Raw genomic sequence first — 17,401 nt, forward strand, 5'->3', positions numbered from 1 at the left:
GCATAAATTTTCTTGCTCAATCATCACTTAGAAAAGGTTGGAGTGAGCTGGAGAGATGCCTACAAAGCCCAAGAACCCTGGTTTGATTCCCTAGAACCCACATAAACCAGATGCATAGGGTGGTGCATGTATTTGGTGTTCATTTACAGTGGCTAGAGGCCCTGCTGTGCCCATTCTCTGTCTCTTTGTAATAAATAAAGATAAAATATTTGTTGGGCATGGTGGTGCACTCCTCCTTTAATCCCAGTACTTGGGAGGCAAAGTTAGGTGGATTGCCATGAGTTGAGGCCACCCTGAGACTATATATGATTCCAGGTTAGCCAGGGATAGAGCAATATCCTACCTTGAAAAACCAAAAATAAATAAATTAATTAATTAAATAAAATAAAAAATAATACTTTTTTTTTTTTTTTTAAGATTGGAAGCTGACTGTGGTATGGTGGCATACATCTTTAATCCCAGCACTCAGGAGGCAGAGGTAGGAGGATCACCTGAATTCAAGGCCACTGTGAGACTACACAGTGAATTCCAGGACAGCCTGGGCTAGAGTGAGACCCTACCTTGAAAACAAAAAAAGAGAGAGAGAGAGAAATTGGGGAATAGAGATGGCTCACTGAAAAAAGTGCTTGTTGTGAGCATGTGTACCCAAGTTTGGCTCCCTAGAACCCACATAAAAAGCTGGATGCTAAAGCAGAACTTTGTAATCCCAGCCACACCTGTGTGCAAGAAGGGAGGCAGAGACGGGAGAAGCTTGGGGTCAGGTAGCCTGATGAAATAAGTAGTGTATAAGGTGAAAAAGAAGTTGAGGATGAGGACCGATGCCCAAAAGTTGTCCTCTGACCGCCACTTTACTTGCATGTTATAGCACAAATACATTAACACACATACACACACATCATATACTACCTGAGTAAATAAATGGGTTGATTTATTAACAAAAGAGAAGATTGAAGTATAATGAAAGGTACCAAGTGCCTTGTGCCTAATTTGGATGTTAAATTAGCAATAATAGTAATGCCCTTTGAACACTGAATATAGGCCTAACTCTTAAGTATGTCACATTCATAAGCTCACTTAATGCTTTGAAGAATTCTATGTGCTACTTGTTATCTGTAGTCTCATTTTTACAATCCAGTTCATTGAGGCACAAAGGTTAATACACTTTCCCAAGGTCAGGAGGTGAGTATGAAAGTCAGTTCTAGGCCCTCTGCAGTAGAACACTGAGCACACATATTCTGTCACATTGCCTCTCTGGAGAGTGACGTAATGTGAGCTAGTTCTCCCCACTCCCCTAAACACACACCTGGCGGGGATCGATCCATGGTCACTTGATATATTTACTAAATAAGGTCTCTAGGATTATCACTCCGTGATCTTAAGTTTATCATTTATTTTCAAAATCCTTCAAGTTCTGATAAGACCTTTTTTGAGTTTGCTTGTTTTTTAAATATATTTTTATTAATTTATGAGAGAAGGGTGGGGGGGGGGAGAATGAGCAAACCAGGGCCTCTAGCCTTTGCAAATGAACTCCAGATGTATGTGTTACCTTGTGCATCTGGTGTTACATGGGCACTGGGGATTAGAACCTGGGTCCTTTGACTTTGACAGCAAACACCTCAACTGCTGAGCCATCTCTCCAGCCTTGATTTTGCTTATTTTTCAATGTTGTTTATGTCTCTGAAGACATTTAAATTAAATTTTTTTATAATTTTGTATTTATTATTTGTAAGCACAGAGAAATAGAAGAAAAAGAGAGAGGGAGGGAGGGAGGGAGAGAGAGAGAGAGAAAGTGAGAATGGGTGTGCCAGAACAAGTGAACTTCAGATACATGCACCACTTTGTGCATCTGGCTTTACATGGGTACTGGGAATTGAACTCTGTCTGGGTCATGAGGCTTTGCAGGTAACCTTAACCACTGAGAAATCTCTCTAGCTCTAAATTATAATTTAATCACTTGAAATTTTCAGGATAGAGGGTAGCCCCAGAAATAGCCTTTCACTTTGAGCTTAGTTTCAACTTCACAATCTTTTAGATTAAAAATTATATTTTCAGTTCATTAAGTGAAAAACATGAAGGTCTGGTGATCTTACATATATTATATATATAATAATTTTATGGCTTCAAAAGCCACATATGTAGCTTTTCACTTAAAAGAATCTAAAGACAGATGTGTGTAGCTGTGTAAATACAGATTTCTAAAATTATTAAATACTTGTTTGGCCTGGTTGGACAAGTGCATTGAGGGAGAGGAGGAAAGAACAGTCTTTATTTAAATAGGAAAAATAATATTTCACTGCTAAATAATTGAAAAAAAAAAAAGAACACAGACACTATTTGTGGTCAGTGGTCAGTGAGAAGAAACCAGAATTCGCCCTTCTCCTCAAACCACTAAAATATAGTCCCTATACAATAGAGTATACTCTGGAATTCCCACTCACTGGGCTTCCCAACCTCTCTCGGCACTTGCACTGGGTCCAGCCTCGCTCGGAATGTGGCCCTGAGAAAGGACACGGTGAGCCTGTCTGAGCTGTTCACATGGGTAATGTGCCTCCCATGTGTCTCCTGAACTTTTCAAACTTGGCTGTCGTGACCCAAGAAAGAACTGCATGTTCTCCATGGTAACTTACGGACAAGGACTTCTGATTTCCACGGATGCCACTGTATAAGAAGTAGTTAATTTTGTCTATTTCTGTGCTCTCTCTATTTTCCTCGTTTTCACTCTGTTCGAGTCCTTGCTTGCCTACTTTGCAAGCAGACATCTGCACAAGGAGAGCCTTTCTCATATCAAGAATAGTGGGTCCTGACATTCCCCGGGGTTTCTTCCTCAAGAGAAAGTGGTAGACTTCCTAACACATCCTGGCTCCTCATGAGGGTAGGATGCTTCCTGTCACTGCCGCTTCCTTACTCTGCCAGGGCTTGGAGATGCCAGCTTTGAAGTCTCACTTACCCAAGGCTCATATTCCCAACCACGTCCACGCCAAATCTGTGTTTAAAGTCAAAGCCATATGATACACCTGCTGCGATCACTGTCTGCAAAAGTACCAAATGTGCACATTAGGAGTCCAAGATGCAAGAAAGAATCTTATTTTGATTAAAAATATATATATACCATTGCCAAAACCCACCCTTGGATCTAATAAGTATGAATCTCTGCCTTAGGTCAACTTAGGTTTAAAGAGGTCCCACAGCGATTCTAACTTGCCATTGGGGTGGAGAATCATAATGCTAGTTCAAGTGGTCTTTCTATAGCTTGGCTTTTGAGGTTTTGCTCTCAGTAGCCACTTTGGAAAGAATAAATCCAAACTGAGAATGATTAAATTCTGAGTGAAGAGAAAATTGTAGTAAACATTACAGTCAGACTCTGTAGAGATGTCATCTGAATATCAGAAATCAAATCTGCAGAGGGCAATGGGATTTCCACCTCAGCACACTAGCCTATGAAAGACATTCCTCAGGCGACCATTTACCATGATGAGTTCAATGGGGATGGGCACTGGAAGTTTATTTTTGTAGCGCTGATTTATTTCTTTAAACACAAATACAACCAGTAGGATGATCAGAGATGTTACAAGGTCTGCGATGTTAGTCTTGTTGATTTGGGTGAAGACAGACTCTAGGACCTAGTAGTAAAACAAACAAAAAAAACACCGAAGTCCTGTGTGAATGCACCACACTCATCTCCAAATAGATAAAAATAGACATGCAAGGGCTGGAGAGGTGGCTTAGCGGTTAAGCGCTTGCCTATGAAGCCTAAGGACCCTGGTTCAAGGCTCAGTTCCCCAGGACCCACGTTAGCCAGATGCACAAGGGGCCACAAACATCTGGAGTTCTTTTGCAGTGGCTGGAGGCCCTGCACACCCATTCTCTCTCTCTCTCTCTCTCTCTCTCTCTCTGCCTCTTTCTCTCTCTACCTGTCACTCTCAAATAAATAAATAAAAATAAACCAAAAAAATTTTTAAAAAATAGACATGCAGGCTAAAGGACTGGCATAAAGTGACAGCAATTCTCTGTTCTGCGCCTCTTAGCACAAACAAGGAAACTGTGGAGACTCTCACGGAGAGGCAAGAGGGGTAAATTAGCATACAGAGGTGACATACTGGTTTAGGGATGTTGCTGTCATTTCTTCCTGAGGGGGAAAAAATCTCTGGTTAGTGTGAAATTTTGTTGGATACTTATCATGCTTCCACAACAAATACCTCTTCCCCTCTTGATTTGCCTTTTTGTTTCCTTTTTCAGTGCAGAGGTGAAACCCAAATGCTCCACACATGCCAGGAATTGCCAGTGTTATTTATCTCACCCCGTGCCTTAACTGCTAAACCATTTCTCCAGCTCTCAGTTTGTTTCTTTAACACTCTACTTTGTATTCTCTAGAGGAGTGGAGAACCATTGCTCTAGCTACCTGCTGGTCAGTTTTGTTTTGCTTTATAAACATGGGTAGATAAAGGACTCAAAATTTCAGTGCTAAGGGCTGAGGATGTAGCTTTGTGGTAGAGTGTTTGTGTTTCCCATGGAAGTCCCTGGGTTTCACTCAGCGTCACCAACGAATAAATCTTAAAACTCTAGATAAAGTAGTAAAGCTTTTCATAATATACTTAGGTTGTAATTTTTCTTTCTTTTTAAAAATATTTTATTTTTATTTATTTATTTGAGAGAGAGAGAGAGAACGGGAGCACCAGGGCCTCCAGCCACTGCAAACAAATTCCAGATGCATATGCCCCCTTGTGCATCTGACTAACGCAGGTCCTGGGGAATTGAACCTGGGTCCTTTGGTTTGCAGGCAAATGCCTTAACTGCTAACCCATCCCTCCAGCCCAGGTTGTAATTTTTCTAAAATTAAACTCTAGCAGAGGGTAGATGTGGTTGATTTTCTTATGTTTTCTTCTTCACTGGCTTTTTCTTACTATGAATCAGTTTCACAGCCCATTGTTTTGTTGGAAGTTCTAGGTAGTCCTTCTGTGAAGGTCTGAAAGGAAGGTTCTCTAAGAAACACAAGAGTGGATTCCCCGTACTTCAATGAATTTTTTTTTAAGTGACAGAAATACTCACTTTGAAAAGTGAGAATGGGTCAGTGTGCGGTGGGACTTTCAGCTGTAGCATGAATTTGAGTTGTGAAACCAAAACATGAACAGCAGCAGCCGTGGTGAAGCCACTGATTAGGGACTCCGACAGGTATATCACCACGAATCCAATCTGCAGAAGCCCCATGGCCAACTGGAAGGAGAAGGGCAAACCATTTGTCAGTGTAGAGTACAAGCAGAGCTTAGCAAAGCAAGGTGTCATCAATCAAAAATGATTTAACATGTGACGTTCAGCCTCCATGCACATGCCTTGAAGAAGCCATTGTCTCTGCCTCCTGGAACACCTCCCATCTGGGGTCCTCGCCCCCTCCACTCCCCCAAGGTTGAATGACACATGGTGTTCAAGTAGTTCCTAAGTCCAATATGCCATCAAGAACTAACAGACAATTTCCACCTCTTATTTATAGGTGTGGTATCTTTGGAAAACTCACTATCCACCTTTGATAGCACAATCTTATCTATCATCTGCCTGGCTCAGTGCCAACTTATATTTCCCTCGACAGGATGCTCAACTTGCTTAAGAAACATATAACTGTAGACTGAACATCAGAGGCACTCGGTTTTAGCTGGGGGACTAGGGTGGTTATTTCCTCCTAAAGCATCAGTGTTTAGTAAGTGAATTCAGTAGTTACTCCTTCCCTTGGACACTTAGCTTGTCCTTCCACCCATGTCTCCAGAGTACAGAGGGAACTTTGGGTATATGAAGTCCAAACTGGGTTCCAATTCTGTCTTAAGAAGGGTATTAGAAACAACTGACCACATGGCTTGTCAATAGAACACTTACATTCTTGTAACATTGATTTTCCTTTCTTTTAGAAATAATTTTTCTCCTTTTTTTTTTTTTTTGAGGTAGGGTCTTGCTATAGCCCATGATGACCTGGAATTCACTATGTAGACTCAGGGTGGTCTCAAACTCAATAGATCCTCCTACCTTTGCTTCCCAAGTACTGGGATTAAAGGTGTGCACCACCACACGTGGCTCTTTTAGAAATTATTTTAGCCAATAACATCACAAGTTGTAAACTGAGGCAATCAGTAATATCACAGATAGTAAACTGAGGCAATGTCTTGAAGATTCCATGACATTTTTACTTTTCCAGATAATGTTAGCATTGGGCTTTAGAGATGAGGCCTTAATTATACCATAATATACCTTAGTTTTCTTCCCTCAAATTTTGATATGGATAGTTCAAAAACCAGAGAGTCCTTACCCCTTCAACTAGATTATAGCTATTGAGGGATTCGCAAGAAAAATCCTCCAAAGCTGCTAGTGTCATTATTACTTGCCAATAAGTACCCCTCTGGTTATAGTGAATTCTTCTTAAATCACTTCTTATGGCCCACCAAAAGAGAGATGCAAACCCAAGAGGAGATGAGAAGGGCTAATAGGAGGAGAGGAAAAAAAAAAAAAAAAGCAGAAACCTATGTCCCAGCAAAGACAAGCAGATTTTGGTGGGAGAATTACATGAGAACAGTCCTTACCTGGATTATTCCAGAAAGGACTGTGACTGACGTGGCCACCAGTAGCTTCTGCTGCACGAATTCTTCACTTTCATCTGAGCTTTGGGATAAATCTGTACCGTTAGCAGCATTTGAGGCTACTCTTGTAACAACTGCTCCGACCATCATACTCAGAACTGGAAAGGGACCTGATTAACAGGAGACGAACTGTGGTTGGGACGTGCCTCCCTCAAGCACAGCTGCCTTTCAACCATAGTATCGCACAGATTAAAAGGCTACTATATCGACAGCCCAGCCCTTCTTTCCAAATCCTGGTTCGAAATTCTCAGAAGTGATAATTTTTTTGGGTTATGCACAATCTGGAATCAACATGAATAGGAATCGACCCAGGGATTGACTTACCCACAGATATGTGCCTGGAAGTGCCCAAGAAAAAGTAGGTGAGGACTGGAAAAAAGGCTGCGTACAAGCCATATCCTGGAGGAATGTTGACCAGCAGAGCAAATGCTAAACCTGGAACACAAACAGCAGCGTTCTTGTCTCCTGTCCTGGAACCACAGCAGTTGTCACTACGTCCTTCCAGTGTGGGAGACTGGTCCTTGGAAATACATTACCTGGTTAACTCAACATGTATTTCAAATATAAGTGTAAGAGCCATAAAACTCTTAGAAGAAAATCGTAAGGTTCAATTTTTGTGAGCTTGAGTTAGGCAATAATCTATGAGAAATGATACACACTCACAAGACAAGCAATCAGAGGAAAAGTAGAAAAACTGACTTCATGGAAATTTAAAAAAAACAACAAACCAGGGCTGGAGAGATGGCTTAGCGGTTAAGCACTTGCCTGTGAAGCCTAAGGACTCTGGTTCAAGGCTCAATTCCCCAGGACCTACTTAAGCCCAATGCACAAGGTGGTGCATGCATCTGAAGTTCGTTTACAGTGGCTGGAGGCCCTTGTGTGCCCACATTCTCTCTCTCTTTCTCTCTCTCTCTCTGTCTTGCTCTCTCTGCCTCTTTCTCTGTCGCTCTCAAATAAATAAATAAAATAAATCTTAAAATAAAAAACAGGTTGGGAGCACGAGGGGTTTCATTATAGTACTGAACAACAACAAAAAAAAAAGTGTGCCTAAAGGACACTATCAAAAAAAGTGACATAGCTGAGCCAGGTGTGGTGATGCACACATTAGTCCCAGCACTCAGGAGGCTGAGAAGTAGGATCACTAAGTTCATGGTCAGCAGGGATACAAAGTGAGTTCTGGTCAGCCTGGGCTAGAGTGAGACTCTACTTCAAAAATCCAAAAGACGCCTAGAAAGATGCTTAGCAGTTAAGGTGCTTTCCTGTGAAGCCTAAGGATCCTTGTTTAATCTCTCTACAGATCCCATGTAAGCCATAGACACAAAGGTGAGGCAAGTGCAAGGTTACACATTGCACACTAGGTGGCGCAAGCTTCTGGAGTTTGATTGCAGTGACTGAGGCCCTGGAGTGCCAAATCTCTCTCTCTCTCTTTCCCTCTTAAAAAAAAGTCCAAAAGTGTGTGTGTGGGGGGAACAAGGAAGCAAGAAAGTGAGCTAAAAGTTTAGCTTAATGGTAAAGCCTTGCCTAATATGTATGAGGCCCTAGTATTGCAAAATCCCCGGTACTGCCAAATAAAAAAGAAAGGTTTAGAGGGGTTACAGCTGTAGCTCAACGGCAGTGCACTTGCCCAGCATGGAAGAGTTCAACACTTTCCCATCACCAGAAGAACTCCACTAAAAATACAGAAAATAGGGGCTAGAGAGATGGCTTAGCGGCTAAGGCACTTGTTTACAAAGCCTAAGGACCTAGGTTTAATTTCCCAGTAAGCCAGATGCCCAAGGAGTTGCATATGTCTCAAGTTCATTTGCAGTGGCTGAAGGCCCTGACACATTCATTCTCTCTCTCCCTCTCCCTCTCTCTTTCTCTGTCTCTTTCCTCTCTCAAATTAGTAAGTAAAATTAAAAAATATTTAAAAAATTCAAAATATGGCTATAATGTATAAACTTTTTTTTTAAATTTTAAATTTTTATTTTTATTTATTTATTTGAGAGCAAAAGACACAGAGAGAAAGACAGATAGAGGGAGAGAGAGAGAATGGGCGCGCCAGGGCTTCCGGCCACTGCAAACGAACTCCAGACGCGTGCGCCCCCTTGTGCATCTGGCTAACGTGGGACCTGGGGAACCGAACCTCAAACTGGGGTCCTTAGGCTTCACAGGCAAGCGCTTAACCGCTAAGCCATCTCTCCAGCCCTAAACTTTTTTTTTAAATTGCTTATTGGCAAGGAGATAGAGAGAAAGAGAGAATAGGTACACCTAGGCCTCCAGCCTCTGCAAATGAACCCCAGATGCATGTACCACTCTGTGCATCTGGTTTTATGTAGGTACCAGGGAATTAAACCCAGGTCATTAGGCTTTGCAGGCAAGTGCCTTAACTGCTGAGCCATCTCTGCAGCCCTGTCAACTTTTTTAAAAAGTATATTTATTTGAGACAGAGAGAAAGAGAAAAAGAGAGAGAGGGAGAAGAGACCAGCAGAGAAGCACAGAGAATGGGCATGCCAGGACCTCCTGCCACCACAAATGAACTCCAAATAAGTACCAGATTTGTGTGGATACTCAGGAATTGAACCAGGGCAGGCCTTGAAAGCAAGTCCCTTTACCCACTGAGCCATCTCTCCAGCCCCTACCTTTTTTTTTTTTTTTTTTCATTTTAAAGTTTATTTCATTTCTTATTTAATTATGTTAACCAATCAGCCTTTAATTTTCATTTTTTCTTAAATATTTTATTTTTATTTATTTATTTGAGAGAGGGAAAGAGACAGAGTGTGAGAGAGAGAATGGGTGCAGCAGGGCTTCCAGCTACTGCAAACTAACTCCAGACACATGAACCACCTTGTGCATTTGGCTTATGTGGGTCCTAGGGAATCGAACCAAGGTCCTTTGGGTTTGTAGGCAAGTGCCTTAACTGCTAAGCCTTCTCTCCAGCCCTTAATTTTCAATTTTTTTTTTTTTTTAATTTAAGATGGGCATGGTAGAACATGGCTGATGGCTGTAATCTTAGCACTCTTGGAAGATGGAGACAGGAACATCAGTTCAAACCTAGCTTGGACTATCTGAAACACTATCTAAACATTCCCCTGCATCCCACCATTTTAAAAAATGCAAAGTGAAATGGCAACACAGAGAATGAAAGAAATTATTTGTAAACGTATATCAGTAAAAGGTATTGCATCCAGAATACTCCACAATAAAAGACAACCTAATCTTGAAAAGGCAGTGGGAGCTATTGGTATAGTTCAGTAGTAGAGTGTTTGCCTAACAACATATGCCGTGAGGCCCTAGCAACAACAAAAAGAAAACAGAATTTGAATAGCTATTCTTCCAAAGATGTGCAAATAATTGTAAAGAAAATGAAAAGATTCTTAGATTCTTGGGCTGGAGAGATGGCTTAGTGGTTAAGCACTTGCCTGTGAAGCATAAGGACCCTGGCTCAACGCTCGATTCCCCAGGACCCACATTAGACAGATAAACAAGGGGGCGCATGCGTCTGGAGTTTGTTTGCAGTGGCTGGAGGCCCTGGCGCACCTTCAATCTCTCTCTCTCTCTCTCTCTCTCTCTCTCTCTCTCTGCCTCTTTCTCTCTCTGTCTGTCTCTCTAATGAATAAATAAAAATGAATAAAAAATTTTAAAACATTCTTAAATTCTTAATATCATCAGTTATTAGAGAAATACAAACCAATGAGTCTTACTTCTCACCCACTAAGGAAGCTAAGATTTTTTTTAAAGTAAGCATTAAGGACTTGGAAGCCTCATATACTGTTAGTAGAAATATAAAATGACATAGCTACTTTGGAAAATAATTTGACATTTCTACAAGTGATTAAGTATAAAATTACCACAGGTCCTGGCAATTACATGTCTAGGGATATGCTCAGATGATTGAAACATGTATACACATAGAGTTTCACACAGATGTTCATAGTAGCATTATTTACAATAGCCTCAAAGTAGAAACCACTCAGCAAAATATGACATATCTGTAGAATAGAAAATTACTATCCATGCTACAACATGGATAAGTCTAGAAAAAATACTAAGAGATAAGAATTAATCCGGGTGTGGTGGCACACGCCTTTAATCCCAGCACTCGGGAGGCAGAGGTAGGAGGATTGCCGTGAGTTCGAGGCCACCCTGAGACTCCATAGTGAATTCCAGGTCAGCCTGGGCTGGAGTAAGACCCTACCTCGAAAAACCAAAAACCAAAAACCAAAATCCAAAAACCAAAAAAAAAAAAGAAAGAAAGAAAAAAAAAGAATTAGAACATGCCACATTATGCAATTCTATTTGGACAAAATCAAGAGTATGGAAATTCATAGACATAGAAAGTTGGTGTCAACGGGATGCGTGGAAGAAGGAATGTGAAATATATATCAAAAGGTGAGAGATTTGGCTGTGTGTGTGCGAGCATGCATGCACACACACATAATGGAAAAACGTTCAGAATTAGTGATGTTAGGTGCATAACTTTTTGACTATACTAAGAATCACTGAACTATACACATCAGGGTGACTGGACATACATGAGTGGGAGAATGCATGCATAGTATGTATGAAGCTGAGTTTGGCCTCTAGCAACACGCATGCAAACATATACTCAAAAAAATATAAGGGTGAATTGTAAGGCATGTGGGAAAAGAAAAGATTACCTTGCAGAACAGCCACCAGCCCCGTGCTGATCCCAGAAACAATGTCACTCAGTAGCCAGTCCTTTAACTTGTATGCTGGTAACCAAGATGCCACGGGGAACAAGGACAGGGCAATTTTCTTGGCCTTTTGTGTGGAACAGCTGAAAACATTGAAAGCCACATGTCAGTCCACAAATATCAACTTTTGAATTTGGTTTCTAATGGTATGCTGAAACTGGTACAGCTGACATATTAAAGATGAGCAATTTCACTCCCACTGATGTTCACCTAACGGCCCATGTCAAACACTCCCTGGTCACCACTAAGACAGTTTTCCTTTTTTGAAGAAAAATATCAGTTTTTTTTTTCTCAAGTTATGATAAAACTTTTTTTACTTATCATTTTGAGCCTGAAACATTTCAATTGAGAATTTGCCTCTTTCCCCATCTGTCAGTTGTATGATCTGGAAAGACTGTGGAGAGCCGAGATGGCATTCCTCTTAGACACGCAAGGAGTGGGAAACAGACATGAAAAGATTCCGGGAGCTATGGACTAGAGCCAGAAAGGAGAGCTTCAAAGGCAGAAAATCTAGAAGCAAGTGCTTCATTTCTTCCTCATACCAGTATCTTAAAAGGTATCTTACCTACAGCACACTTTGAGATGATCCAAAACCGTCTTGTGATGTCTCTGTCTCTTCTTATACTCTTCTCCAAAAGCGTTGGCAGAATACACTGGCCTGGCCACGACATACTGATTCCCTATGGGTTCGATCATTTTACTTTCTGTGGTGACGGTGACAAGAAGACCTTTGAAACTATGTGGTGAACTTTCTTCTTGCCTTTAGCAGGTTAAAATGCCTGAAACCACACAGAGCTTGCTTCTTAAATAACTCAGAGATAATGTGATGCAATTTACAGATGAGTGAACTCCGAACTGGATGTTACCACCTTTGAGATGAAAAGAGGCAGGATTAAGGGACCCAGGCTGTGTTTTGCTATGGTGATATCACCCCTTCTTCCAATGAGCTGGACACACTGTTTTGGGGTAAGTAAAAAGGAACTTCCTTTTTTTTTTTTTTCAAAAGTCAACCAAAGGGCAATAAAATTGACTCAGTTTACTAATCAGTCCTTGATTCTTTTTCTGCCTAATGTGGAATCACGTTTTCAACTTTTTGTTTTCTAGAAATGTTTCCAAAATTATGGCATTGAAGTAGTGGAAAATACTAAACCCTGTTAATTCCCCCTAAGGGCCACCAAAGTTGTTCTAATTGATCCATCAGAATATTTTTAAATCATACCTCATTCAATGTTTTAACCTTGTAAAATTCAACATATTTCTTTATTTTCCTAGGAAACTATATACAAACTAAGTATGACTTGTTTACTTAGTTCATGAGCACAGGGTCTTTGAACTTCTTTTAATTCTAATTTTATATGAATGTGTGCATGCACATGTATGCAGATGTGCAGACGACCTCAAATGCCATTCCTCATGGGTCATCCATCTTTTGTGTTACAGTGTATTTTAAAAAATATTTTATTTATTTCTTTAGGGGGGTGCAGATAGAGAGAAAGAAAGAATGGGCGTGCCAGGGCCTTTACCCACTGCAATTAAACTCCAGATGCAAGCGCCCTGTTGTGCATCTGGCTTACACGGGTCCTGGGGAATTGAACCCAGGTCCTTAGGCTCCATAGGAAAATGTCTTAACAGCTAAGCCATTTCACCAGCCCTGTTACAGTGCTACAGCCAGTGTTTCATTGGCTTAGAGCTCACCAATTAGTCTATACTGGCTGACTAGCAAGCCCCAGGGATCTTCCTGTTTCCAGCATTGGGATTATAAATGTGCCACACACCTGACACTTTCATGTGGGAGCTGGAGATCAGACTCAGGCCCTCATGCTTATAAGGCAAACACTTTACCATCTGAGTAGTTCCCTAGCCCCACAAGGTCTTCTTTACAGAATCATCTTGGACAAATTACTTAACCTCCCTGAACTTAGAATGATACTCACATTTCAGTGTGATTGTAAAAATAAAGTAAGCATGTTTTATTTATTTATTTACTTGAAAGAGACAAGATAGAAAGAGGCAGAAACAGAGATAGATAGATAGATAGATAGATAGATAGATAGATAGATAGATAGATAGAGACGGAGGGAGAGAGGGAGAGAGAATGGGCATTCCAGGGCCTCCTGCCACTGAAAACAAACTCCAGCCACATGCACCACTTTGTGCATCTGGCTTTACATGGGTACTGGGGAATTGAGCCCTGGCCATAGGGCTTTGCAAGCAAACACCTTAACCATTGAGCCATCTCTCCAGCCCCTGAGTGAGCATGTTTTTAAAACATCCATTTATGTGTCTGGAGCGGCACAGACAATCACCAAATGGTAGTTTTTGTTCTAACAGTTAACATTTTATGGGGTCAAGGATATAGCTCAGTGGTAGAGTACTTGCATATACAAGACCATAGGTTCAGTAACACAATAAATAAATAAATAAATAAATAAATAAATAAAATAAGGCTTTCGTAAGGATACTTAAGTTTTATTCATATCTCAATTCTGTTTCTATTTTACTTTAAAAGATCAATTTTGCCAAAATCTATTTATTCACATTGCCAATTTAATGCTCACAATCCTCAGGGAATTTGCTGTTATTATTTTCCTTGTCCTACAAATGAGAAAATAATTACTCATACCCTTACCCTTTGCCAAAATCCACCTATAGCTGTGTCAAAAATGGGGCTTCCATTTTTTTTAAATATACTTTTTAATTTTTATTTATTTATTTTACAGAGACAGAGAGAGAGAGAGAGAGAAAGAGAGAGAGAGTGAGAGAGAATGGGCACGCCAGGGCCTCCAGCCACTGCAAATGAACTCCAGATGCGTGTGCCCCCTTGTGCATCTGGCTAACGTGGGACCTGGGGAACCGAGCCTCAAACTGGGGTCCTTAGGCTTCACAGGCAAGTGCTTAACCACTAAGCTATTTCTCCAGCCCACCATTTCCATTTATTATACTACATGCAGTTAATTGTCCAACATGGACATAAAGAGAGAACATGCTGCCAGCATTTCTCCATCTAATCTTGGTTCTGCATTACTACCCAGAATGCCGAGTTTTGATCTCTGACTTAACTCCTCATGATGAAGTGAATTGTCTCATGCTGAGACGGTATCTTGTTAAGTAGGGCTCTCTTGTACCTCAAGGTGTTTTCTGCACATTTGCAGAGTTCGCGTAACAGGAATCAGAGGCTGTCCCCACCTGACCTCACTTTGACCATCTCTGTCACCATCATTTCCTAGAGTTCTCTAACACTGTCTGGCCAATAGCATGTGTTCACCCTCCAGTGCAGTCCCCAGAATCGGAGACCCTTTGAGGCCTCCTTTTCTCTCCTTTCTGAGCCTTCTCTTCAGCCAAGCAGCTTGTGTTCTCTGTCCCTTCCATCTCTCCCTTCTCATTGCTAGATGTTCTACCCTGTGACCATCTAGTGCAATAAGCTAGAGGACCTTGCTCATGAAGTGGACGTGGGCTGCTCTTGTAAATAGCATGAGTTTTGTTTGCATGCTGCTTTTCTTTCTCTGCTGTGGTGTGCCAACAACGTGGCTGGGCATTAGCTCTTACATTCCAATCCATGGTCAGTGACTTCTAGTGTCTCGGATTTCTTGCAAAGGCTGTCTAGAGTGCTTTTCCAGAATAGAGTTAGTCCTGCGAGGGCTCCGGCGAGTCAGACTTAGATGGAAGTTATGCTGCTGTTTGGTTATTTGACGCGTGTTTCCAGCGAGGAGCTCACAGAAACTCATGAGTTCTCTTCCCTAAAGACCTGGAGGGTGTTTCTTCTCTTTGTTTGGCTAGTGTAAGTTCTCTCTGCCAAACCATGGTCATATGCCTCAGAGCTCTGTCCCTGCTATTGAGAAAAACCAGTTTAAACCTAAATGCTCATCCACATTGCATGCATGTATGAAGGTATGCCTTGCTAGTGACAGTGATAGTAGAAATAACTTTCTTCCTATCTAGCCCCTTCTCTGGAGATGACCATGGCCAGCATTTAATGCCCTTCCTTGTCTCTCTAAGTGTATCAAGAGCCCAAACTCTGGCCCTTTCTTTGCAAGCTAGAAAAACCTTCCTCCTCACAGGACAGTGGTGACAAGGGAGGTGCTCAAGGGCAGGAACCAGGGCCCCTTAAGAAATCTATCCAGGGTCTGGAAAGATGGCTCAGTGGTTAAAGGAGCTTGCTTGTAAAGCCTGACAGGCCAGGTACTATTCCCCAATATCTATGTAAAGCCACCTCCACAAAGTGGTGCATGTGTCTGGAATTCATTTGCAGTGGTGGGATGCCCTGGTGGGTTCTGTCTCTTTCTTTCAAATGAGGGGAAAAAAAGTTTTGTTTTGTTTTTTCTTGAAGTGGGGATCTCACTCTAGCCCAGGCTGACCTGGAATTCACTATGGAGTCTCAGGGTGGCCTCGAACTCATGGTGATCCTCCTACCTCTGCCTCCCGAGTGCTGGGATTAAAGGCGTGCCCCACCATACCTGGCTTAAAAAAAAAAAAAAGTTTTTAGTAAGAAAATCTTTCCAGAATTTAGAGACCTTCAGAGGCAGATGCAAGTCTTTCTTTCTCTAGCTTTTCTGACCAAAAGCTGTCACATCTCACGTGCACGGAATACCAGGAGCCCTGAACCAACGACCTGGAGGGAGGCTCTGCTGAAGAGCTGCAGACAGGCGAACTGTGTGCCCGTCATCACTTCTGAGCTTCTTTCTTTTTCCCTCCCTTCCTTCCTTCCTTCCTTCCTTCCTTCCTTCCTTCCTTTCTTTCTTTCTTTCTTTTTTTCTTTTCAAGGTAGGGTCTCACTAAATCTCAGGCTGGCCTCAAATTCACTATGGAGTCTCAGGGTGGCCCCAAACTCACGTGATCCTCCTACCTCTGCCTTCCCAGTGCTGGGATTAAAGGCATGTGCCCCCATGCCTGGGGGAACCATTTTCTTAATTTAAGAAGTCAAGTGATTTTTCTTCTTGAGAAACAAAATTGAAGTGATTTTTATTAACTTGTTTTCACTCGCATAGTTAACCTTTTTGTCAGAAATTCTTGGAATTTTTTTTTTTTTTAAATTTCATGGACTTCACAATCTCAGCTTCAAATGTCACACCAACATTAATGTATGCCTTTGCGTGTCCTGTTTCTCTCTTGTCACTGGCCTTCGGGAAACTGAAATTCATTCTCAGGATAATTTTGGAACTTTGAGTCTTATTTTGAAACATTACCACTTTTACTTACTTTCCTGTGTTTTGTGCTGTTTTTGGCTTCGATTCTCTATGGAAACACGCACGTCTATATGTAGATCTCTATACTTCCGTGTGTGTCTCTGTCATGCACATGTGTGATTCTATGCTTTTAAAAAATTTTTAGTTTCTTAATCACTTTTTCTTTTTGAGGTAGGGTCTCACTCTAGCCCAGGCTGACCTGGAATTCACTATGGAGTCTCAGGGTGGCCTCAAACTCACGGCAATCCTCCTACCTCTGCCTCCCGAGCGCTGGGATTAAAGGCATGTGCCACCACGCCCGGCTCTTAATCACTTTTTAATGTCTCCTGGGGTTGTTGTGTACACACCCCCTCTTCACCTTTCTACCTTTAAGGTTCCACCCATTTCTGGCCAGCAGCTTGAACACTGTTCCCTGTCTGGCTTGTGGTCACCTAGGAGCCTCCACTCTGCTCAGAGATGTCTTAGGACCATGACTTTCTGTCGCTCAGCACTTCTTTCGTGTTCTAGCCTCAGAGCTCTGTCCTTGCTGGTGGGAAACAGCTAGTCTGAGCCAAAATGCTCAGCAGCAATACTAGTAAAATGTATTTGATTGAAACTAGGAGGCAAGTGATGGGTAGAGCTTTGCCCAGCCCTTTCTTGGTCAAGAGTACTCCTTCTCTCCTTCCTTCCTTCCCTCCTTCTCTCCTTTCCTCCTCCCCTCCTTCCCTCCTTCCCTCTTGTACAAGGAAGCTCTCAGTGATACCAGGTCTCAGTTGTCATTCAAGCTGAGGAGGGTCAGCATGGAAACACCACTGAAAATGACACCACACTGCCGGATATCCAGAGGCTGAGAAACTCTTCCTTCCATGCCACTCAGTGGAGAACCAGAGGTAAGCCAGTCTTAGCTTGTGTATTAGTCCTTAGA

The 17,401-nt window shown here is 41.8% G+C and overlaps 1 protein-coding gene across 1 annotated transcript in view; it reads right to left on the reverse strand.

Annotated features, from left to right (window-relative positions):
- The window catches only part of Slc26a3 (solute carrier family 26 member 3), a 32,826-nt gene extending 20,816 nt beyond the window's left edge, over window positions 1-12,010 (reverse strand). Inside the window, exons 1-7 of the mRNA XM_004652869.2 lie at window positions 11,880-12,010; window positions 11,258-11,397; window positions 6,942-7,052; window positions 6,561-6,727; window positions 5,047-5,211; window positions 3,468-3,620; window positions 2,948-3,030 (exon numbers count right to left, since the gene is read on the reverse strand). Of these exons, the coding sequence (XP_004652926.1) occupies window positions 2,948-3,030; window positions 3,468-3,620; window positions 5,047-5,211; window positions 6,561-6,727; window positions 6,942-7,052; window positions 11,258-11,397; window positions 11,880-12,010 (950 nt within the window). The remainder of the gene's footprint in view (window positions 1-2,947; window positions 3,031-3,467; window positions 3,621-5,046; window positions 5,212-6,560; window positions 6,728-6,941; window positions 7,053-11,257; window positions 11,398-11,879) is intronic.
- Between the last annotated feature and the right edge of the window lie 5,391 nt (window positions 12,011-17,401).

Source organism: Jaculus jaculus, chromosome 16, assembly GCF_020740685.1.
Source record: "Jaculus jaculus isolate mJacJac1 chromosome 16, mJacJac1.mat.Y.cur, whole genome shotgun sequence".
Lineage (NCBI taxonomy): Eukaryota > Metazoa > Chordata > Mammalia > Rodentia > Dipodidae > Jaculus > Jaculus jaculus.